A 26,252-nucleotide genomic window follows, 5' to 3' on the forward strand; every position below is an offset into this window, starting at 1 on the left:
ACCACCACATTAGAAGGACTTTACAGATATTTTTTAAGTGCTGAAGGTCCATTGAGAGTCTAGCAAGCTGGAGAGTATCCCTCTTAACTATACATTGATCAAACTTATTTCACCTTTCAGTAAAAAACTAGAATGAAAACATTAACATTAGTAATGTAATTTGATTGGCAATAATCTTCATTGCTTAACATGAAAGTCATAGAGCCATTTTGGAAAATGTGTATCGAAAATAAATCTTTGTAAAGAATTTAAAAGAACAAATTGAACATACGGTTGTCCCCAAAATTGCTTTCATTGTGCAAGCCCTCACTCTCTACTAAAATTTATAAGTCTAGTTCTCACTGTCGTACAATAAAATATCAAAGTGGCTCAAGTTTATTTTTTTCATGTGATATGCCCACTAACCCCTGATCTGGGAGTACATTGTTTTCTTTAACATTGTATCTAATTAAGTTTAGTTATTTATCATTGCTGATTTGTGGTTGTTTGTTCTTACCACTATTCCTGGTGAAAGCGATGATTCAGTACTGCAAGTTGTTTGAAACCCATTTTTCTATTTCCAGATCATGGCTTGCAGAACCCCTTCACCACAGTGCCCTCTAAAGAATTAATTATCTTTTCATTAAATTTCAGGCTTTACATTGCAACATAACAAGACAAGTAGCTGATAACTGCCCTTGATCCTCAGGAAACACCAAAAGGACTAGGCTTGGGCCATTCAAGCACAAGGAATCAGCACAATCATTTGGCAAACAAAAGACTAGATGGGCAACAGCACTGGATTCAACAGCAAGTAAGTTTCCTCATTGCCTCTCACTCAGGTGAAGGCTCTGAGATGCTCTGTCAGAGCTGGGGGCCAAGTATATGAGGAATCCCCAGCCATGAAATGGGAAGAGGCAGATTCATCTGCAACAATACAATTTCAGACTTCTCAATTCATTTTAAATCTGTAGTACAACATAATTTTCTCCTAATTTTTCTTATATGCTTGCAGTGTAACTTTAAAAACAATAGGATTCAACTTACCCTTTTCTATTTCAAAGTCTGCAAAGGCAAGTTCTGAACCTTTATTGGTTATAAGCAACTCCCCATTCAGAGTAAAGATCATGGACTTGTCATCTAAGTTTATCATACAACCAACGACATCTCCTGGTTGCCAGTTTCGTCCAAAGAATCCACTGCCTAGATGCCAACGCTGGCCCTAAAAAAGAACAGGGGCTCAGAATTAAAAGTACAACACACCCGATTTGCTGCAAGAGATTCAAAGCAAAGCGCAAAAAAGGGAAGCCAAGACTCATTGCCAATCAGTGGGTCTATATTGCATATGATAATAGGTTCATAAAATTCTAAATAAGAAAATATATCTTAATACTGTATATATGAATAATTTGTAAATCTAAGATATAGTTTTAATGAAATAATTTCATCAGTGGTGGGACTGTACTCTTATTTCTTTGTTTTTATCTACTGCTTTTCATACAGAGATCTCAAAGAGATTCATGAACATGAAAGAATTAAGCCCCAGAACACTCCTTTGAGGTACTATAGGCTAGTATCTTCCCTATTTTTATATGGGGACACTGAGGAACAAAGACATTAAATAATTTTCATATAGTGACACAGCAGATCAGAAATTGGATGAAAGCCCATTTCAAAGGACTCTAAGCCCTATCTACAATATCATTGTCATCCACCTTCTTGAAGGAGTCAAGATTAAGAAAAAGGGAAAGGGGGGAAGAGAGGAGAGACAGAACTCCTGTGAATATTAATGTGCTAAGCATCCTTTATGTTTGTTGTGAAGTGACATTTGCCTGAAAAGAACTGCCTTATCAGACTAAACTGCATTTTGTTAATTTTGACTTGAAACGGAGTCCTTTCCATGAATTACATGGAATCCAAGAAGATAAACATAACAGTAATCTGTCTCTGTAGAATTAGTCACAGTGTGTAGAATTAGAACATATGGAATAGGCTACACAGTAACATTGTAATGTAGCTTAGAGAGTAAAAACATTTACAATGTCACTGTGTAGCCTATTCACAACTACAAACTTAAACTCATTTAAATTAAATTTTGTAAATAAATTTTACTAACTCTGCTGCCTTCAAACACAAATGCTTGGTCATCAGCTCCCAATTCTATGTCCGGCCGGCAGCCTGGCCTTGCCCAGCCAACACGCATATCTCCACCAGTCACAGCTTCAAACTCAAAGTACCACTTTCCAGATGTCACTGCATAAGACTGTTCTACCCTGAAGAAACGTATCTTATCAATGCTGACTTTTGCCACAGTTTGGTCAGCTGTGAAAAAGAGAACAAAAAAAATTAGAATGAAATATTAGAGCTGAAAATGCCAATGTTTAACTTTTCATCTGTCTCAGTTCTGAAAGGAATAACTATTTATTATGGACATGGCTGAGAATGATACTACATTTCTTCTTCATATTTATAATATGGATCTGGAGCAGTTTCTTGTTTTGTTCTTTCTCAAATGACATGAAGTTTGTGTTTGCAGTATTGTTGTAGCTGTGTTGGTCCCAGGATATTAGAGAGACATAGTGGGTAAGGTAATATATTTTATTGGACCAACTTCTGTTGGTGAAAGATACCAGCTTTCACAGTTACACAGAGCTCTTCTTCAGGTCTGCGTGTTTGTATTTTATGTTAAAAAATATTCCTATAGATTTATTTACAAATATGTTTTTAAAACACAAAGAAGTATACACACAAGCTTTATAAATTCTTCCTGTAAATATTAACAACAGAGAGACATCGAGCCATGATCAAGCTAAATGATCCCCAATTTAGTACAGTATAAAAGCTACACAGGATTACAAATTCTAGTTCTACAACTGAATGATTGTGTAAGAAACTTTGGGGAGTAACATAAGTCTGTTTCCCAAGGAACAGCCCCAAGCACAAAGTTGCATGGGAGTAGAGACTTCCTACATTTGAGCAAGACTGCTGCTGTAAACTGCACATAATTCTGTGGAGCACATTACTAAACATTAGCTGATAGCTCCAGCTATAGGAATAATAGGTCTGCTCCTTCTTGCACTGAGTTAACAGAGTTTTTGCAAAGTTCCATTGACTTCAGTGGGAGCAGTATCAGGCCCAGTGATATACCTAGGAAACATAAAACTGATCCTGCAACCCTCATGAGTACTAATTTAGTGTATTTAAAGGGGTTTTCTTGGTAAATAAAAATATTTTAGATCAAGAAATAATAATATGATTAGTAAATGTAGATTAAAATAAATTAATCCATTCCACAATTTAAGCTAAAATCCTGCTTCCATTGAAGTGAAGTGGATGGCAAAACTCCCACTGGACTTTCATGGATGCAGGATTGAGCCTTTAAAAAGCAGTCAGAGATGACTTTGAAAGGAAATAAAAATTGGGCTTGTTTATGTGGTATAAAGTGAATCTGAGAGATTTTGATTTTTTGTAAGTATGTTTTTTCCTGCTTGTGTTTTTAACCCCCTCCTCCCACACGTTAAACACATTGTGGTTTTACCCCCACCCACATTAAAATTCAGGCCCGGTCTAGGCTGGAAGACTCACTGATTACTGCCAAGCCAGGAAATGGTGGTATCACCAGATCAAAGAGTGAAAGCTGAACATCTGAGTGAGTAAGGGTGTTGTAGACAGAATGGTTAACATTCTGGTTTTTGTTTGTTGATGTTAATATCTATTTAGCTTATGTAACTAACATTTTGGTTAAAGGAAGCCTTTAAGATTCAACATCCTTTCCCTTCAATTAAAGTTTTATGGCTTGCAATAAGTATCCTTTAGACCTCCTAGTTATCCTCTAGAGAAAATAGAGCCCAAACGTGACATTCCTTATACGTCTGAAGTAAAAAAAAAAAAAAAGGGGGGGGGGAGAAAAAGTCCTTAAAAGAGAAATATACACATATATTTCCTTCCACATTACAAAGAAGCAAAAGAGCACACTTCCAGTGTTTTTGACTGCCTTAGAATATCATGGAAGAATTTAATTTTAAAACAATGACTGCTAATCTGCAGAAAGATTCATCAACCCCTGGATGAATCTTGCCCTCATGGGGTAGGCAAACACTGAGAATCCGCCTAGAGGAGACTGAAAGGCTCTGGCAGCTGCAAGTGAACCTCAACAGAACTCATGGAAAGACCGGACTGTTTTCTTCTAATGTGTTCTTCTAATGTGTTCTCTTGTTCTTCTAATGTGTTCTAATCTGTTGTTCTTCTAATGTGCAGGAAGTCTCTATCCCTGAGAGCCACAAGGAGCCAGGCCCTGTGTCAAAGAATGTTCAGGTGGGGATGAAGAGTCCAACCAGAATTCTGGGGTAGCAGATGAGGAATGGTCAGGAGATGTAATACTGCGGAGGAAGCCTTACAAATCAGGAAAGGGCATTATATTTCTCATCCAATTTGGTGCAATTAGAATCAGTCTGGCTCTGTTCAGCTGCTTCAAGAGGAGAGGTGTGGGTAGATATGCATAGAGAAGGCTGTGTCTCCAAAGAGTAAGAAATGCATTCTCTAGAGACTGATGATCCAGTCCTTCCCTCAAGCAGAATTTCTTGCATTTTTTTGTTAGCAGCAGTTGCAGAGAGGTCCACCTCTGGGAATTTTCAAGTTAGAAATATGCGTCTAAGAGTGCAAGGGTAGAGTTCCCATTCATAATCTTGTGAGAAGTGCCTGTACAAATTGTCAGTCATGGTATTCTGAATGCCTGGAAGGTAAAGACTGAGATGAGGATGTGATTGGCTGTACTCTAGTTCCATATGTTGCTTTGACACAAAATGAGGGGGGATCATAGAATATCAGGGTTGGAAGGGACCTCAGGAGGTCATCTAGTCCAACCCCCTGCTCGAAGCAGGACCAATCCCCAATTTTTGCCCCAGATCCCTAAATGGCCCCCTCAAGGATTGAACTCACAACCCTGGGTTTAGCAGGCCAATGCTCAAACCACTGAGCTATCCCTCCCACCCAAGGGGATAGCCCTCCCTAGCGATTTATGTAAAACATGCAAGCTATGTTGTCCACCAAGGTTTTTATGGATTGGCCCCTGACGAATAGAAGAAAGTGTAGATAGGCATTCCTGACTGCTCTTAATTCCAAGAGGTTGATGCAGAGATAAGCCTCTTGGGCAAATCATTTGACCTGGATGCTGTGTGTGTCTAGGTGCACTCCCCACCCCACCAGAGATGCATCCAAAGTTATGGTGACACTTGCCTGTGGATTCAGAAAAGAATTTAAGTCCATCAAAAGGGAGGTCTAACATGGTATTTTGGATCTTCATATAAGATCAGGCAGCTGAGATGCCTGATGTATGACGACCGTGATGATTAACTGAACCACAAGTTTGGGTACCCCTATGGAGGCTTTCAGTGAGGTCCTCGCTAAGAGGTGATCTTCGTCTATGATGGCCTTGAACTGTTCTTGATGTTTGTCAGGAAGGTGTTCAATAAAGGGGTTGAATTTACCATAATTTGTGTGGTTGTACTTTGCCACCAGAGCCTGGTAATTTGTGATCCTGAATTGCAGGGTTGCAGAAGAGTAGCTCTTATGCAATCAAGTCACTTTTGTCCTGACCATACGGTGTAGCCTTTGCATGGTGCTGTCTGCCACACTCTTTGATCACTTTCACAACTAAAGAATTTGGTTGTGGGTAGGAGAACAAAAACTCTGAATTCTTAGGTAGAACATGGTACTTTTTGTCTGCCCATTTACACGTATGGGATACCATGGCAGGAGTCTGCCAGACTGTCTTGGGAGTTTCCAGTACAGCCTCATTCACTGGTAACACTACTTCTGCGGAAGCTGTCAAATGTAAGATGTCCAGAAGTTTATGCTGCAACTCTTAGACCTCCTTTAAAGGAATTTTGAGTGAATCAGTGATAAGCTTATTCTGTTCCTGAAAGTGCTTGAAGTGGTTTGCCAAAATAGGTGCTGAAAGCATTACAGCCTCATCTCGCCATGATGATGAGATATTTGTTTGATGTGTCACCTCCTTGTCCACTCTGGCCTCTTGCTCCTCAAAATTTCCTCCTGATGCTCAGGCTACTGAGAAGGAAGGGATAGAACAGGTCATTATCTTTTTTTATGCTCCCCATGGGAATATCTCAGAGATCTCAAGAATTATTGGTGATAAACAGCCCATAGGTCCCAATATGCCCACCGAGGGGGACCACAGGGTGGAAGAGGGGGCATCCACTGCTGATCAAACCAGTGAGATGTGGCACAAGATTGTTTCTTCCTTGGAAATTTCCTTTCTGGGTAGGTGACGGGGGAGATGTCATTTCTGTGGTAGACAAGCGACCCCTGGACAGAGCTCTGAGAATCAGAGGAATCATCCTTAGCACTGTCCAGAGGTGGGTGGACAACAAAAGTGAAGATAGTTGCCTGCCTGACATGGTTTGGATCTCCCTGGTACTTGATAAAGATGAGGCCTCCGTGTCCCAGCAGATCTGGGTACCACCAAACATTCAGTACCCATTAACAATGGAGACTCCAGCTCATCTGAAACAAGCAGGTCTTCTGAGTATCTGATCTCCAGCAGTACTGAGTAAACCTGAGCTGAGGTTAAAGACTGCAATCAGCAGGGGTACTGAGGGTGCTGACTGTTTCAGTAGAGCCTGCCTGGAAGATGCCACCGGTACCACAGACACTGATTGCTTCGGTGGAACATGTCTGGTGTCTGATGTCAGTCCAAAAATGTTAATGGCTTATAGTGCTTAGCAGTATGGGATACTAGTTTAGATACCAACAGTAGCACAAAGCAATCCATATATGATACTGGTTTCTTTACTGCAGAGCACTTAGAATCTGTGCTGGAGAGACCATGTTGGTCAGCACCAAGGACACTTTTGGACGCTTGGTTCCATTACTCCTGGAGGAACTGGAAATCTTTGATGAGCTCCCAGTACCAGAAATCTTGGAGCCTCAATGGTATTCACTCTGCGACCTGACATCTTCAGAATTGTCAGTCTCTGAAGTGACTTAGATTTCTTTGAAGAAGGCTCTCTGGTGGGAGAGTTGGAACTCTTCCTCAGAGCCTTTTTTGGTGCCCTTCTCTTGTGAGCTGGATACAGAGATGGATGGGGCACTAAGTGCACTCAAAGGCTGTGGTATGGAAAGGGTCCTCTGAGTCCGGATCTAGGCTGGTCTGAGGGCTTGCGCATCATCAGGAGTCTAAATTTGATTTCTCTGTTTTTTTCCTAGATCTGCTTTTAAAAGATGTGGAAATCTTATAGTTATTAGGTACATGGGTGTCTCCCAAACAGCGGAGGCACTGAGAATGTCCATTGCTAACTGGGATGGACTCTGAGCATGAGAGGCAGTTCTTGAAGCCCTGGTGTCCTGGTATACCACAGCAATGACAACCCCCAAGGGAAGTCCCTCTGGCATAAGCAAGGAAAGTAGGGAGGGGAGCAAAAATACCTCTTAGTCAAATAAAAAAATTATCAAAATCATAAAATTAACTAAATTAACTACACTAACATTAAGGCTAAATTATAATCTGAAAGCAAGCATGCTGGATGCTCAGTCTCTGGCCATAAAACAGTTCTATATATTCTCAGTGTGGAGCACAAAGATCTCATGAGAGTGTGCACAAGCTGAACAACCACTGCTACTGAAAATCTCCAATCAAAAGTGCATGCAACACCTGAAGTGGAGCACACATAGGGACACTACATGAAGAAGAATTAGCATTTACTAGACATACCTAGTTCTTGGTCTGGTGGCTCAATATTATATCCATAACCAGCAAAAGTCCGAACAGCTTCACGAAGACTGTCTCTATTTGATTTCTTAGTACGCTCATCTAATAATGCATATGGCACCAGTCGAGGATTTCGTTTGTTCTTAAGGTCCTAAAGAGAAGTCACAAGAAAGTATTTCAAGGAAATTGTGTTTTAAACTTCACACAATATGTATGTAATAAGAGACAGTCAATATTAACTTACGCTCTTTCTTTTCTGCATAAAATATAGGCTTGGGGTCTTCCTCCCCCCCCAATATAAAAGTCATACTTACATCATAAATAAAAGGCATTTTTATAAATATAAAAGCTAGTAAATGCAATACTTAAACACAGAAGTCAGTAACTGTTACTACACACAAAACAAGAATGAGGGAAATTAAGGAAATATATCCCTGAGAAATTTTATAATTAACTGAGTGAGACTCTACTTCTATAGTGTTACTAGTTTAAAAGAAAAACTTAACTTCCTCAAGCCCTGATCCTACAATCAGATTCAAGCAGGTGATCCATGCAATCCATGGACCAACTGCATGATCAAAGCCTATTAAAATTTATCATATATTAGATACAGTACCTGGTACAATCTATGTTTATATTTTTCTCATATCTAACATCCAAAAATGATTCATAAAAAAGTACTTTAACTATGCTCAAACTCACCAGTTCTACAGCTTTCAAATGTCTCTGACAAAGTGGTTCTTACCTGCTGAATGCCATAGGTCCATCCTTGTTTTATTCTGTCTTTTGCCCAGACATTATGTGCGTTCTCTGCAAGTTTATCAACTAAAACTTCTTGAGAAGGTAACAATTTCACTTCAGAAAGATCTAGAGGGGCAGGTTTATACCCATTTGACATCATGTAACTATAACCCAATAAAAACAATAGTAATAGTGAAAATTACTTTGGCAAACTTAAAAACAAACTTTAAAAAATACTTTTTTCCCCCACAAGGATGGAATTCTTAAATTTTCCATATGGCATTTAGTGTGATTTTCTCCTCTGTCTCCATCCCTCACTCCCCATTTACTTGTGGAATCCATTCTAAGTTATGACAAGACCCATGACATGGAAGTTCTGTGAGGCAGACACTCTAATTTACCACCAATTTGTACAGCACCTAGTTCAATGAGACCCAAATGCTTTCCTGGGTCCTTAAATAGCTGCTGTAAAACAAATAACAAAATGTTATAAACTGTGCTTTTTAGCAGAAATTTAGATTTATATGTTTATATTTTAAATATTAGAAGATATATTTATATTTTGAACATTTCTATAATGTTTGACATGGAGATTAATGGTTTTTTTTAAAAAACGATGTAAATTGTAGAATATAGATTGTATTTCAATTAATATGCTTTCTATTCAAATACACTAGCATCTAATGATTATATATTTTAATGTCTTCATATATAAAACTGAATAAAATAAATAAAACCAAATATTTTAAGACACCTGAGTTTTCTGTAGAGTATTATGTTTAAAATGTAGTTTAAATATATCAAAGGTTTTGAAGACCTTATGTAACGCCGACAGACCCCAGTACTCAGCGGACACGATCAAACCGGGGACCTCTGTAGCTTAGTACATGAACCTCTACAGCATGAGCTAAAAGCCAACTGGCTGTTAGCTAAGGCTGTAGAGCAAATTCATTTTATCTCTCTCTCTCTAAGTGGTCTCAGTGCCATTAGATGGGATGAACACCAAACCCAGAAGGTATATAGGTTACACTTACACAAAACAGTCACTGAATAGCATGGATATTATGTCATTTCAGGACTCGGCCATGAATATACAAGCAGTCACTCAAAAAACCTACAATAAGGAACTTCCACTGACCTCAGTGAAGCCTCATATTCTAGCAAGCAGTTTAGAAAAAGATTAAAGCCTTTTGTGCTATGAATTAAACTGTAGCTGTCCTAGAGATACAGTATAGTGTGAAGGTACCTTACCTTGCAGAAACCACCAAAGCAACAATCTACTAAAGTGTTTCTCATATGAATCATATATACGACTTACACAGACAGAAACTGGCTTTTACTTTGTTTATTGTAGAAAGGAATAACATCAAAAGGGTTTTACCATGGCTGAAAAATGTTTTTGGCAATTAAAACCTTGGAAAAGGTTTCCTTCACCAATATCATCAAATGGTTCAACGTCATCTCCCACAACATAGAATTACTGAATTTATTGCTCTCTTCAGAATCATAAACTTATTCTTCCTATGTAGAGCTGAATTCATTCCTTTTGCTTACTGCACACGTCATTTTCCTATGCCAGAAAGATTGACCAGTTTGTCTTCAGGATTTTGCAAAAGGATGGGAACTTTAAATTGTGTCACTACTATGATATTCCCATCAGCAGAGGCTGCCACAGAGACGTGCTGAAGTAGCATGTTTGCTGCACCATGTTTGCCACTTTTTGGGCTGTGCAGGTTGCTTGAAGGCCCTTGAGCGGAAGAGACACTGTGGCAGCCTTGCACTAATTCAGCTTCTCCATTCTCAGACTTTCAACCACCAGTGGCCCTATCCTCAAATCAGTAGTGAATTCAGCTCATTGAGGGTTTAGAGCAAGAAGGAAATAAAAATAAAACTACTCCATTAAAGTTCAGACACAGCCTCCAGCAATGAACTGTACTCTACCATACAATCATTTGGAAAAGACCTTTTCAAAGGCAAATGCCTTAAAGGAAACTTTTCCTTGCCTAGAGCACTAAAGGCCTGATCTTGAACATATTTATCCCCATGAGTAACCCATATGTATACATGTTTGCAGGATTGGGTTCCAACTTCCTAAAAGTTATCTCCAACTCTTTTTAATACTGAAGAAGTGTTTATTACTATTGTTGATACAAAGTACCATACAAAAGGTAAGTATGCTGAGAATACCTAATTAATGCATAATGTTGAATTGTGTTTTCCCAGTGATTTCCTCTAAATATCAATAGAGGTAGATTAATCTTGTCTTTGTACATTTTTGTATGTAGTGCAATACTTTTACCCAAAATGAAAAAGTAAATGGAAAATGGAGACAGTTATATGGAAGAGGAATATACCCTTTTAAGTACAGAACAGTATCATCTACTATATTTTGCTACATGATAAAATAAACTTTCTATTCTGGGGTTACACAAGGCTAACATCACAAGATAAAAAGAGTATGCTAGTTCAATACAGCCACCAGTGCATGGCTATTTTTCTCACAGCCACTCCACAGGGTGACATAATACAGCAAGACTGGCAGTCAGCAATCATCAGTGGCCAGGTGTTGGAACAAAAATTTGCTGTTGCAAGTCAGTATTCATGTGCCCAGGCAGTCTGTATATGTGAAACTTTCATAGCCCGTATAGTTAGCATTATCAGCGAAAAATAATTTTTTAAAAAATAATGTTTACCAAAACAATTGCAACGAGTATTTTCTGTTTAAGTAACACACACATAATTAAGAATTATAATAAATGCATGATAATTATTGTTAAGATACATACTTTTTAGGAAGTTTTACTTTCTTAAGATCTTCCTCAGCTGCCAGATTAGCATGCACAATATGACATCCAAGGGCCAAAAGAGTTCTATAAAGACAAAAAGTTCATTGTTGTAAAATAGAATGAAGTTACAGCTTCTATCAGGCATTAAGGGAAAATAGCGCCTTCTCATGCACTGTTTTGTGTTATTCGTAATTCTTCATACTTGAAATACTTCAGATGTACCTCTCATTTAATTCCAGATTTATAGGCTTTGGAAAAACAAAGACTTTGATTTAGCAAAAGTCAGCAGAAATAGGATTACAAAATGAAATGAACAGTAGCATCAAAGTAAAAAAAAAGTACAAACTAATGTTTTAAAAAACATGGGCCAAATCTCGCTTGTCCTTCTGCAACGAGTAGTCCGCTGCAAGTTGGACTCACAAGGGACTTTTATCATGAGTAACGTCAGCAGAATTTCTCTCTGTTTTCTCCTCTATATCTCTGCAAATAAATGACCAAATTCTGCCCTTTAAATATACACACAGAACTCCCAATGAAGTCAGCAGAAATTGTATAAATTATTTTGAACGGAATTTGGACCCGATTGTCCATCTGACTTGCACATTTTGGAACCATACAACACACTTAGACAAACACCGGTAAGGGATGGTCTAGATAGTAGTTAATCCTGCCCTGAGTGCAGGACCCCTCTGGTACTACGATTCTATGATTTTAAAATGGCAGAATCAACCAAAATATAAAACTTTATTTCTTTTTAATATTATATTTAAAACTCACTTTAGGGTTTCTGTTGACATTTGTAGGTTATAATTCTTCTCTGTTTCAGGTAATTTTGAGAACTCCACGAGACAAGGGTGTTGTCTTTTATTATCATCCCGTATCTATAATAGAATACCAGAAAAAGATATTGTACCGTTACCACACTCAGACTAATTTCAGTACAGCAAAAATAAACTTGTTCCTTGCACAGATAAAAGTATTACAAACTCTACCATCCATCCTACGATGCCTTATAACAGCTATTCAGTATTATATAAATGAGTCTTTCCATGATAAATTATGAAGTATGGAACACCCCCCTTAACCACTGAAACATAGTGAAAGATGTAAAATCATAGTTAGTGAATGAAAAGGCAAACAGTAGGCTAAATACTGCAGTCCTTACTCTGTGAAAACTCATAGTGCATGTCTGAGCCAAGCTAATTTGCTACTCTAAATTGAAGAGTAGCTGAAGAATAACTCTTCCTCCTGAGTTAATCTAACCATTTCTGTTCTTTATCCTGTGGTGTCAGAGAGATATTGCTTCGTTCTCTCAGCAGCACTGACCACTAAAGAATTAGTAGCATGGTGTGAAGATAAAAAACTCTGAGTCCTTGAGAGGTGTATAATATTTCTTGTCAGCCTTTTGCATGTAGGTGGTATTGTGGCTGAATGTCCCATTCAGCTTTAGCAGATTCCAATACTGCTTCATTAATTGGAAGCGCTACATATCCTGCCATCTAAAGAGTTTAATAACTTAAGATGAGATTCCTGGATCACTTCCAGTTGGATCTGCAATGCATCAGCTCTTGAAACTGTTTCAAATAATCAGCATAAGAAGGGAGAGAGCACGACAACCTCATCAGGGGACGAAGATGAGAACTTCTCCCCTGGGTGTTGATCATATCTTCCTGCTGTGGCAATTGTTGGTGTTGAAGGGCCCATGTTTGGTCCATCCACCTGCAAACAGTCAGGGCACACCCTGACCGTTGTGAGGAGCAACACATTGCTCCGTCCAAGGACGAGGACCAGATATGAACCCTGGGAACTTGATTAAAGGTGGGAACTTGATTAAAGGACAGTAATCGTGGGAAGCTTCCTTGGCTTGGCCTTAAGGCCTGAGAATTAGGAATGAAGTAGATAGAGGCTGAAAAACAAGAATATTAATCAATGTCATGCATTCCTTTGCGGTGAAAGTAGGTAATGTGCAGGAAGGAGAAATAGAATAAAGGAGAAGGTGGAAAGCTGACAGGCAGCAGCCCATTTCAGCTGACCAGCTTGCTTGCTTGAATAAATCTGTGTTCTGTCTCATCATTGAACCGCCACAACTGGCGCCCAAACGTGGGGCCCTCAGCACTCACCTCGCCCGGCAAGGGTTTCAGACGCGTCACTCATCCACTTCGTGGATCCCGGTGAGTATTTTTCGTTGTGGTAAGTATGGGAAGTTCCCTCTCTGCTTTGCAAGTGCAACATCGCACTGAGCTACAGTATTTGCTGCGTAAGGCTCAGCATGTCTGCCCCACTCGAGAACTCACTCTCCTGTTACAGGAGGTGAGTGCCCAGTGCCCGTGGTACCCTGAAGCCGGAACCCTTAAGCTAGCGGACTGGGAGCGTTTGGGCCAGACATTGCATGAAGAACCTCGGGCGCCCGTGCAGGCTTTACATGCCTGGCACCTCTGCCGCGATGCGATACAGCGTGTCGCCTCGGACAGGCCCTCCGTCGCGAGGCTGGTGATCTCGCCACGCCCGTCGGCTCCTGCAGCCACCCCCCCTCCTACCGATGCAACACAGTGTGTCGCCTCGGAAGAACCTTCTCTCGCGCCAATAGAGGGGCTGCCAATCCCGCCACCGCCGTCGGCTCCTGCAGCCATCCCTCTCCCTGCTTTGCCCCCAGTGCCTTTATTACCACCGCCTCCCTTACCTTCCCCGCCGGAGCCGGTGTGTGATTACCCTCCCCCCCTAGGACCCCATGCTTCGGGGCCCCCCACGGGGTCGTCTGCATCTGCTCAGAGGCTTTCGCTGGTGCAACAAATGGTTCACGCAGCGAAGACTCGCTCAGATCTTACAGCAGAGGAGCTGGCTGAGCTGGTCTCAGTTTGTCCGGTGACCTGGCAGAATGACGACCAGGGCAACCCGGTGGGAACCTGGGTTTCATTGCCTTACTCGGTGGTTAGAGAGGTAAAGAAGGCGATTCGCGAGTTCGGTCTGACTAGCACGTTTGTGCGTGGTCTCATTGAAGGGCTAGGTAGTGGGTACTCCCTGATCCCTGAGGATTGGAAGGCGCTGTTGCGCATGATGCTGTCTCCCAGTCAGTATGTTATTTGGGTTAGTGAGTTTCGGCAGGAGGCGGACCGTCAGGCCCAGATTCATAGAGCAGCAGGTGTTAATGTTATTTATGAGCAATTGGCAGGGGAGGGACAGTTTGCTACCGTTGAGCAGCAGACCCAACTCCCTCAGGTCTTCTTCCCTATCATTTCCACCTGCGCCCAACATGCTTTCCGGAGGGTCCCGGATTCAGGCAAGCCTACAAAAAGCTTTGTCAGTATCCGTCAGGGTGCATCAGAGTCCTTTCTGGATTTTACCAACAGATTGCAGGAGGCTATCCTCCGACAGGTGGATAATGCTGTGGCCGCTCAGGAGATCCTGTTAAAATTGGCGGTTGAGAATGCGAATGAGGATTGCCGCCGTGCTCTCCAGACGGCGCAAGTCTCTGGCATTTTAGAGCTCTCAGACATGCTACGGGCGTGCCAGAACATCGGCACACAAGCCCATAAGGCTGGAGTTCTGGCTGCCGCCCTGAGAAAAACCGGGAGGGCAGGGAAGCGTTGTTACCGCTGTGGTAAGGAGGGTCACTTTCAGCGGGAGTGCCGCTCATCAAAGGCACCCGCTCGACCCTCAAAGAAGTGCCCCAAGTGTGGGAAGGGCTATCACTGGGCTAATCAGTGTCGTAGCGGGTCGGGAAACCGCGCAGCGGGTACCCCCCGAACCCAGGGCCAAACGGGGGTGTTTCCCACTCAGACAACCGTTCTTCTGCCTTAAAATCCATAGACTCTATGAGGGCGGCGACTGCTGGAAGTGCAGGGCTTGATTTGATCATGCAGGAGGACACTGATTTTCGGCTGCCAGGGGAGGTCTGCGCCATACCTACTCAGGTGACGGGACCTCTCCCTGCCGGCTTTGTGGGTCTCGTTCTCCCTCGCTCTCATGCTGGGACACAGGGCTTTTTTGTCATCCCCGGAGTCATCGATGCCGATTACACCGGCATTATTAAAGTTCAGGTGTGGACTCATCTTCCACAGTCGCTCCCGCGTGGACGGTCAATTGCACAATTGATTTTAGTCCCCTATCAGGTGCCAGCTGCCGAGGATCGAGCTCGGGGCGGAGGCGGCTTTGGATCAACGTTGTCTCACTCGCCATCTCACAGCACGTCCTCTCCACTTGTTGCTCTGACAATGGTAGTCCGCCCCTCGAAACCTCAGTTAACACTTCTCTTAAATGATGTTCCCTTCACAGGGCTGGTGGACACTGGAGCTGACGTTACGGTGATTCGTGATCCGGAGTGGCCGGTTAGTTGGCCTACGGTTCCTTCTAAAGAGTTGTGGGGGATCGGGGGTAGTAAACCCGGGCGACAGAGTTTGTCTTGGGTCACGGTCTCTAAACCGGGAGGCCGTGCCCTTGCTACTATCCGCCCTTTTGTGCTCCCTGTCCACCTCAATATTTGGGGCCGTGATTTACTTACAAAGCTGGACACCACCCTCGATATTAATATCTGATGGCTCAAAACCCTCCCTCACCCACATTGCCCTCCGCATTACCCTTGGTATGGCAATCCTTAGAACCTGTCTGGATTGACCAGTGGCCCCTCCCTCTAGAAAAGCTGAAAGCACTTCATTCGCTTGTGCAGCAGCATTTGCAGGCACAGCGCTTGGAGTGCTCTACTAGTCCCTGGAACACCCCGGTGTTCGTTATTAAGAAAAAATCTGGTGCTTGGCGGCTGTTACATGATTTAAGGGAAATAAATAAACGCATCCAACCTATGGGCCCCTTGCAGTTTGGCTTACCAAATCCAAATTTAATTCCTCAAACCGATCAGCTCTGTGTGTTAGATTTAAAAGATTGTTTTTTCACCATTCCCCTTTGCCGACAAGATCGCGAAAAATTCGCGTTTACGGTGCCACAATATAATAATCAGCAACCCTCTCAAAGGTATCAGTGGAAGGTCTTACCCCAGGGAATGCAAAATAGTCCAACCTTGTGTCAGCTTTTTGTGGATCGGGCCCTCACCCCTTTCCGTGCCCGGTACCCTACGCTAAAGGTCTACCATTATATGGATGACATTTTGCTTAGTGGTCCCCAGGTCACGGAACACCAGATTGAATCTTTGTCTCAAATTCTCGGCCAAAATGGCCTGTTGGTGGCACCAGAAAAAATCCAACGCTCTTATCCCTACCACTACCTCGGCCATAAGGTTTTACAAACCTACGCTGCTCCGGTTCGTCCGGCACTAACTCTACCTCAACCCCTAACCCTTGTTAAATTACAACAGATTTTGGGTCATTTAAATTGGATTCGGCCCTATTTTCGTCTCCCCACCTCAATGCTGCAGCCGTTGTTCGAGCTCCTACGTGGAGCCCGAGCACCGGGTGCAGTTATTGCCATCACTGAAGAGCACATTGCCTGCATTCGACAAATTAATGCAGCATTGAGTCAGCAGTTTGTGGACAGACCCTCTGAGGTCCGTCCCCTACGGTTGATTCTTCTTGCCACCCCTCATACGCCCACTGCGGCTCTGTTTGTACCCCGTACGAATACAGCCGTCTCTATCATAGAGTGGCTGTACCTCTCCTCCACTCCTCCTCGGAATATTTACCCCTATCTAGATGCCCTGTCTGATCTTGTTCGTAAAGCCCGCCACCGTGCAGTGCAACTCACTGGCACTGATTTAGTTGATATTGTGTTCCCCTTGTCCCGTAGTGAATTTGATTCCTTGTGCCACACCTCTTTGGCTTGGCAGGTTGCTCTTTGTGATTATGTGGGAGAAATTTCTTATAACCCCCCAAAAGATCCTCGGTTGGTAATTACCCAAAAGGTGCCTCTAATTGTTCATCGTCTTAGCCACTCTCAACCCATTGTTTCTGCTGTTACTCTTTTTACTGATGGCTCTTCACATCGAGGTGTTGTCACCTATCAATCCGGTGACCCCCCTCGCTGGCATTCTCGTTTTACACTGCCTCAGCGTTCCGCGCAGCGCTCGGAACTGGCTGCTGTTATTTTGGCCTTTCAACTTTTTGCTGATTGTCCCTTTAATTTAATTGTGGACACCCATTATGTTTATCAAGTGATTGATCATTTACCCCTTGCCCTCATTACCCCTCAGGTCGATGCGGACCTCCTTCGCCTATTTTTGTCTTTGCAATATCTTATCTCCACTCGTAATTTTCCTTATTTTGTTGCTCACATTCGCAGTCATACCCCTTTGCCTGGGTCACTCACTGAGGGCAATGCGCGCGCCGATCGCGCGCTACGTGGTCAGGTAAATTCTCTTTTTTCTGACCCCATTGAAAGCCATGCCTTTTTTCATCAGTCTGCCTCAGTTTTGGCCCGGCAGTTTCACATTCCTACTGATCATGCACGTTCCATTGTTCGTTCCTGCCCCCACTGTGCCGCTGCTGCCCCTACCTTTTCTTATGCCGTTAATCCCAGAGGTACCGCAGCGAATCAGTTGTGGCAAATGGATGTCACTCACGTGCCACAATTCCGCCCCTATTCCTTTTTACATGTTTCTGTTGACACTTATTCAGGATTTCTTTGGGCAACCCCACAGCGTGGGGAAGCCACTGCCAAAGTGATTCACCATTTGCTAGCCTGTTTTTCTGTTATGGGTCGCCCAAGCCAGATAAAAACAGATAACGCCCCAGCCTACTGCTCCACAGCCCTCTCCACCTTTTGTGCCCGATGGGACGTCCGTCTTAAACACGGGATCCCTTATAATTCCACGGGCCAAGCCATTGTTGAACGTGCCAATCGCACGCTCAAAACCTTGCTTGATAAACAATTAAAACAAGGGGAGCTGCGTCTCCGAACCTTAGGAGACATTCAACAACAAATGCATATCCTTTTGTTTACTTTAAATAACTTAACGCTGAACGCAGATCAGCAGACCCCCGCGGATCGGCATTTTCACAAATCTGAGGTACTGGAAAGACCGCGTGTCTTTTACCGTCAGCTGCCTGATCCGCAGTGGCTGGGCCCAGTACCTCTAATCACTTGGGGTCGGGGATATGCTGCGGTGTCTCTCCCTGCAGGACCGTTGTGGGTTCCAGCCCGGTGTGTGCGACCGGCACTGAAACAGCATGGCATGGCGCCAGGGGCTGCCGAACCCCATACCGGAGTTTCAGCTGACCTTGGAGGAGAACGCGGTGCCTCCCGGGTCAACAACGGTGGGACGGAAACGGAAGAGGCGTAGCGCCCCAAGCCAGCCCGTGACATGGGGAGCAGTAAAAGCATTGGTCGCGGCGGCTCAACGAAGACTGGCAGCAAACCAACAGCCAGAGACTCCTGAGACTTTGTTTGTGGCGATTCTCGCCCAAATCACTGCTAATTCTGTACTGATTGTATGCTTTTTGTGCCTGCTGTTTCCTGTGGGGGTTGGCTCGGAAGCGCTTCCCCCGTTACGGGCCCGAATGACATATAACATATGGGAAAGATTGGCTTCAATAGCAAATGTTACCCACTTTTGTTTGTCTAATTCTGTAGAAGCCGGAGAATTGTTAGGTACATGCCTTATTCCAGTATGTCATCACCCTGAGGAGATAGGGAATGAGACGATGCTCGCTGCTTACGCGAATCTCTCTTCCCAGTACTCTGGCATGGCTAATTGGGGCCCGGCCAACTATACCTTGCCTCACACGGCTATATCCCTCCACACACCGTACCCGGCCGGGGCCAACGATGTCACCTGTGCGCGTGTGGTTAACTGCACTAATACAAGCCATCTCTAGGCTGGCTGCGACAACTTTTTGGTTATGCTGTGTTTATAATCATTGGGCTTATTTTTTGCTGCTGCTGTGTACAATGTATTCCCTCTTTGCTAAGGCTTTGTAGAGATACGCCCTGGCAAGCTTCCCGAGTTATGTCCTTGTCTGTTTGGGAGTTAAATTGCTCGCAAAAGCAAATTGACGGCTCCCATGAGAGGGCCGAGTATAATTAAACAAAAAGGGGGAGATGAAGGGCCCATGTTTGGTCCATCCACCTGCAAACAGTCAGGGCACACCCTGACCGTTGTGAGGAGCAACACATTGCTCCGTCCAAGGACGAGGACCAGATATGAACCCTGGGAACTTGATTAAAGGTGGGAACTTGATTAAAGGACAGTAATCGTGGGAAGCTTCCTTGGCTTGGCCTTAAGGCCTGAGAATTAGGAATGAAGTAGATAGAGGCTGAAAAACAAGAATATTAATCAATGTCATGCATTCCTTTGCGGTGAAAGTAGGTAATGTGCAGGGGGGAGAAATAGAATAAAGGAGAAGGTGGAAAGCTGACAGGCAGCAGCCCATTTCAGCTGACCAGCTTGCTTGCTTGAATAAATCTGTGTTCTGTCTCATCATTGAACCGCCACATGGTGTGGTTGCTGTGGTAATTCAGGTTGCATACTTTCAGTCTCCTTGCTAAGACATTTATGTATTCTCCTAAACTACCTCTATAAGGATCCCATAGATTCCAGTAATGCCACATTGGGGGTCCCATATGGGTCAGGAGGGGAACACCAAAGGAACCTTCCCAAGTCTTATAAGGGTAATGATGAGAATCTCTCCCATCAACATGCTTAAAATATCACCAATCTGAATAAAATTCTGAAAGGGGATCCACCAGGGGATATATGGGAGAGAATTGTGTATTTGCTGAGACTCTGAGGAAGATGTTTTTTCAACAGATTCCATAGGCAAGACAGAGTATGATTATGTAGGTCATGGAGCCAACCCTGAGCTTGGCCATACTGGGAAACCTGATGGTCCCAGGGATATCCTACTTTCCCTTATGGAAAGGAGGTATGAGGAGCCAATACAGGGGAATGAAGCTCCTCGGATACTGAAAGTTTTATGGGTAATAAAATTCTACCCATACCAGAGAAGGGGGGGGGGGCATATGCTCTTCCATTCCTGTCTGTACCATGCTCTGATATGGCTGAAGACCGAAATGATACTGTACCATCTGTTATCATAGATGGTACCACAAGACCCTGTACCAACTGCTTGGTACAAGTCTAATTCAGCCCCCTTTGCTTGCTAAGCTCCAAAGAGTCCCCAGGAGCAGACTTAGACTTCTGCACTTACTATACATTGCATCACACATTCTTGGATTGGATTTAGTCTCTAAGGTGCCACAAGTACTCCTTTTCTTTTTGCGAATACAGACTAACACGGCTGCTACTCTGAAACCTTGGATTGAATTGGTTACTTTGCAGGAACCAACCCCTGTACAGCATGTTCTGTTCACACATTGTCCTCGTTCAACACTACTCTTTACCTCATCTTTACACTCCTGGTTTCTCTTGTCCATTGTTATCTTGTTCATAGTAAATGGCTCCCTGGGCATTCCCCCTCTTATCTTAGCTAGCTCAGACATTGTATTTTAGCATACTAACCCATTTACTTATCTGAGCACAAACATTTTGTTTTCAGCCTGATGATTTATTTATCTCCTTAATCCTGTCTTCCAAAGAATGAGGCCTCCCACAATACCTTCAATTACTCATGCCAGGCCTACCTACATTCCACAGCCTTTTTTTCCCCTTTTCTACATAATCCATCCCCTGTCAACCATTCCCAGCTTCTAACATTGGGACTTTTAGGGACAACTGGAGCTGAGGTTGCATCCCTGACCATCCTGGCTAATTGCCATTGATGGACCTATTGTCCAGCTATACCAGGAGGAGGACAGGAGACACTGGATGTGATTTAATTAATCCACAACTTTATTAAAAACTGGCATTATGATATTTTCTGTTTTATTATCTATCCTTTTCCTAATAGTTCCTAACATTCTGTTAGCTTTTTAGACTGCCACTGCACATTGAGAGGATGTTTTCTGGGAACTATCCACTACGACTACAAGATCTCTTTCTTGAGTGGTAAGAGCTAATTTAGACCCCATAATTTTATATAGTTGGGATTATTTTTTCCAACTTGCATTACTTCGCACTTAACACTGAATTTCCTCTGTCATTTTGTCACCCAGTCATCCAGTTTTGTGAGATCTATTTGAAACTCTGTGCAGTCAGCTTTGGACTTAACTATCTTGAGTAATTTTGTATCATTTTCACACTTTGCCACCTCACTGTGTACCCCTTTTTCCAGACCATTTATGAATATGTTGAACAATACAGGCCCCAGTTACTGATCCTTGCAGGACTCCACTATTTACCTCTCTCCACTGTGAAAACCGACCATTTATTCCTATCTTTTAATTGTTACTCATCCATGAGAGGACTTTCCCTCTTATCCCATGACTACTTAGTTTGCTTAAGAGGGACCTTGCTTTTGCTTTTGTGAGGGACCTTGCCAAAGGCTTTCTGAAAGTCCAAGTACACTATATCAACTGGAACACCCTTTTCCATATATTTGTTGGCACCCTCAATGAATTCTAAGATTGGTGAGACATGATTTCCATTTACAAAAGCCATGCTGACTCTTCAATGACATATCATGATTATCTATATGTCTGATAATTCTGTTTTTTATTATAGTTTCAACCAATTTGCCTGGTACTGAAGTTGGGTTTACTGGCTTGTAATTGCCAGGATCCCCTCTGAAGCCTTTTTAAAAAATCAGCATTACGTTAGCTACTCTATAGTCTTCTAGTACAAAAAGAAAAGGAGTACTTGTGGCACCTTAGAGACTAACCAATTTATTTGAGCATAAGCTTTCGTGAGCTACAGCTCACTTCATCAGATTGTGGCACCTTAGAGACTAACCAATTTATTTGAGCATAAGCTTTCGTGCATCCGATGAAGTGAGCTGTAGCTCACGAAAGCTTATGCTCAAATAAATTGGTTAGTCTCTTAGGTGCCACAAGTACTTTTTCTTTTTGCGAATACAGACTAACACGGCTGCTTCTCTGAAACCTGTCTTCTGGTACAGAGGCTGATTTAAACAACAGGTTATATATCACAGTTATTAGTTCTGCAATTTCATATTTGAGTTCCATCAGAACTCTTGGATGAATACCATCTGGTCCTGGTGACTTATTATTGCTTAATTTATCAATTTGTTCCAAAACCACCTCTACTGACACCTCAATCTGGGACAGTTTCTCAGATTCGTCATCTAAAAAGAATGGATCAAGTGTGGGAATCTCCCCCATTTCTGCAGTGAAGACTGATGAAAAGAATTCATTTAGATTCTCCACAACAGTCTTGTTTTCCTTGAGTCACCTGTAACACCTTAATCATCCAGTAGCCCCACTGACTATTTGGCAGGCTCCCTGCTTATGAGGTACTTAAAAAAAATTGCTATTCGTTTTTGTCTTTTGCTAGTTCCTCTTCGAATTCTTTCTTGGCCTGCCTTATTACACTTTTACGCTTGACTTGCCAGAGTTTATTATCCTTTCTATTTTCCTCACTAGGATTTTATTTCCAACTTTTAAAAGATGCCCTTTTTGCCCAAAATGCCTTTTTTTACTCTGCTGTTTAGCCATGGTGGCATTTTATTGGTCCTCTATGTTTTTTTTGGTGGGGAGGGTACATTTAATTTGAGCCTCTATTATGGTGTTTTTAATTAGTCTCCATGTAGTTTGCAAGCATTTCACCCTCAGGTCTGTTCCTTTTAATTTCCCTTTAACTAGATCCTCATTTTTGAGTAGCTTCCCTTTTTGAAGTTAAATGCTACGTGGTGGGTTTCTTTGTCACTTCTCCCCCTACAAAGATTTTTCAATTTAATTAAATTATGGCTGGTATTACCCAGAGATTAATCTATATTCCTCTCTTGGACCAAACCCTGTGCTCCACTTTGGACTAAATGAAGAATTGCCTCTCCCCTTTTGGGTTCCAGGACAAGCTGATCAAAGTAGCAGTTATTTACAATGTCTAGAAATTTTATGTTTTCCTGTGATCACATATACCCAGTCAGTATGAGGAAAATTGAAATCCCCCATTATTACTGCACTTTCTGCTTTTTTAGCCTCTCTAATCTCCCTGAGAAAACATGTCTTTAAAGCTATCTTTTAAAATATCTTTTAAGACGAAGAGCATCCGAAAGTCAGCCTAACTTCAATAGCTGGAAATATACTGAAACAAAATAACAAACAATCAAGTGGTAAGCATATTGAAAATAATAGGGTTATAAGTAATAGCCAACATGGATGTGTCAAGAACAGATCATGCCAAACCAACCTAATTTCCTTTAAAAAAAAAAGATTACTGGCCTAGTGGATTGGGGGAATCTGTAGATGTGATACACCTTGATTTTAGAAAGGCTTTTGACATAGTTCCACATGACATTCTCAAAAGAAAATGACCACAAAATGGATGCACAACTGATTGATAGACCATACTCAAAGAATAGTTATCAATGGTTCACTGTTAAACTGGGATGACATATCTAATGGGACCTTACAGGGGGCTGTTCTGGATCTGGTACTGTTCAATATTTTCATTTATTACTTGTAAAATGGAGTGGAGAATATGCTTATGAAATTTGTGGATGTCACCAAAGTGGGAGAGGGTGCTAGTACTTTGGAGAACAGGATTAGAATTCAAAATGACCTTGACAAATTGGAGAATTGGTCTGATATCAAAAAGATTAAATTCAATGAAGGTAAGTGCAAAGTACAACACTTAGGAAGGCAAAATCAAATGTACAACTACAAAATGGGAAATAACTGCTTAGGTAGTAGTACTAATTAAAAGGCTCTGGGGGTTATACTGGATCACAAACTGAATATGAATCAGCAATGTGATGCAGTTGTAAAGAAGGTCAATATAATTCTGGGTGAATTAACAGGAATGTTGTATGTAAGACATGGGAAGTAACTATCCCGCCCTCCTCAGCACTGACAAGGTCTCAGGTGGAGCACTGTGTTCAGTTCTGGGTGCAACACTTGAAGAAAGATGTGGACAAAGTGGAGAGAGTCCAGAGGAGAACAACAAAAATTATAAAAGTTTTAGAAAGCCTGACCTGTGAGGAAAAGCTCATGCTTAGTCTTGAGAAAAGAAAACTGAAGAGAGAACTGATAAGAGTCTTCAAGTACATTAAGAGCTATTATATTAAGGACGGTGATAAATTGTTCTCCATTCCACTGAAAGTAAGACAAGAAGTAATGGGCTTAATCTGTAGCAAGGGAGATTTAGGTTAGATATTAGGAAAAACTTTCTAACTATAAGGATAGTTAAATACTGGAATAGGCTTCCAAAGGAGGTTGCAGAATCCCTGTCAGTGAAAGGTTTCAAGAACGAACTTAACAAACACCTGTCAGGGATGAGCTAAGCATACTTGTTCCTGCCTCAGCGCTGGGGGCTGGACCTCTCAAGGTCCCTTCCAGTCCTACATTTCTATCATTCTGGAATACAGTCTTAATAGTTGGTGGTACTACCAACTTCACATATAATAAGGATATTTATTCCCAAAGAAGTACTCTCACAACTTACCTTGCCATAGGTCCAGCCAAGTTCTATTTTATTCATTCCCCATAGTTCATGGATATTTTCAGCCAACTTGTCCCTGATCTTTTCAAGGTGAAGAGGCAAAACAATCTAAGAAGAAAATATTTCAAGATTCAACAAGAGAGAAGAGACTCAGTAATGTCCAACTTTCCTAAAAGACTTCAACTATAATAACTGATACCAAGATTATTTAACATATTATTAAATACTGTATTGCACAAACAGTATATTGCTAAGAGAGGATACATGCTGGCCTTAATTTTTTACTGCTTATTTTAAGATTCTGGGTAAAATGAATTTTACACTTCCATTATTGTAAAGTAGGCATACCTGAGTGGTATCTATTGGACAAGGAATGAAGGAAGCTTGGGAGAGGAATTGTGTTGTACCCAGCAAATCCCTAACTCCATCAGAATCTCTCTTATACTCTTTTACTGGTTCCAATTTCATCTTCTCTTTTGGAAGCAAAGCTTCATAGCAGGGAGCATATCCAGTGGGAGGCAGGAACTTAAACTCTCCATGACGTCCACCCAGTAGGAAACGAACCCTATGCAATTTTGAATGAAAAAGTGAAACATTTGAATAAGAGCCTATAATAACACAGCAAATGGGTCAACTGGAGACAAACTTCAATTTTGGTATCTTTTAAAAATGAAAATCTATAAAGATTTTGACACACTACTTAAGTTTAAGGAATCCCTAAGAATTTACCAAGCACTAATGTTAGTTGATACTATATATTGAAAAATTATAGTCTACAAACTAATTAAAATATTTATGCTTTGGTAAATGCAAAACTTGACTATTTAACTCAAATCTCTATTCCCGAATACACCTGTGTCATTCTTTAAATAAATATCTACATTTTGAGTGGGATATTTAAAAGCAGGTAAGTGATTTAGGAGCACAATTCCAAGTTTCAATAGGACTTGTGCTCTAAAGTCACTTAAGGACTTTTGAAAATCCCACCCTAAATTATCAAACTAAGCTTTCCATTTATCTATGATGAACTGAGTAATCAGAATAACCTTGTGCAACAACTAAACCAACAAAATTACTTCACCGCAGATACCATCATTGTAGGTTTGAGTCATGATCCTCATTGAAGTCTCTATTAACATACAGGGCTCTCCAGTTCTCCTCAGCCATATATTTTTAATGTAAATTTAAGACTATAGTAATAAATGAAATAAAGGTAGTAAAAGAAAACCTACCTATGTACATGGTGTGAACTGATCCCACACCAATAAGGACTAAAAGCAATAGCCATCTAGTGGCTGCTTGATTGAGTGGCCTGCCTGGAATGAGTTAGTGTCCTCAGTTAATTTCATGATGAACAGGTGTCTACACCACCAAAATACTATAAAAACTGACACTAATTGATCTGTTTGTTTGTAGTGCAAGAAAGAGGCTCAGGGCTGAACAACAGTTATGGAGAATGAATTACAAATGCTATAGAACAACTGAAGATTAGTAGCAGGGCAATGTGAGCAAGACCATAATAATGTTGCTGATTTGTCTATACCTCTTTTGGAGATAAATAAAAGTGTTCTATCTACAGGACTATCAGCCCAGAACTTTTCATGGGTATTAAAATTCCTTA

The 26,252-nt window shown here is 41.8% G+C and overlaps 1 protein-coding gene across 1 annotated transcript in view; it reads right to left on the reverse strand.

Moving 5' to 3' along the window:
• RYR3 (ryanodine receptor 3) overlaps positions 1-26,252 on the reverse strand; it is a 481,354-nt gene that overhangs the window by 334,793 nt on the left and 120,309 nt on the right. Inside the window, exons 20-27 of the mRNA XM_043549389.1 lie at positions 24,980-25,196; positions 24,635-24,739; positions 12,010-12,113; positions 11,233-11,316; positions 8,451-8,610; positions 7,709-7,856; positions 2,096-2,301; positions 1,027-1,201 (exon numbers count right to left, since the gene is read on the reverse strand). Coding sequence (XP_043405324.1) covers positions 1,027-1,201; positions 2,096-2,301; positions 7,709-7,856; positions 8,451-8,610; positions 11,233-11,316; positions 12,010-12,113; positions 24,635-24,739; positions 24,980-25,196 — 1,199 coding nt within the window. The remainder of the gene's footprint in view (positions 1-1,026; positions 1,202-2,095; positions 2,302-7,708; positions 7,857-8,450; positions 8,611-11,232; positions 11,317-12,009; positions 12,114-24,634; positions 24,740-24,979; positions 25,197-26,252) is intronic.

Source organism: Chelonia mydas, chromosome 6 (genome assembly GCF_015237465.2).
Source record: "Chelonia mydas isolate rCheMyd1 chromosome 6, rCheMyd1.pri.v2, whole genome shotgun sequence".
Taxonomy (NCBI): domain Eukaryota; kingdom Metazoa; phylum Chordata; order Testudines; family Cheloniidae; genus Chelonia; species Chelonia mydas.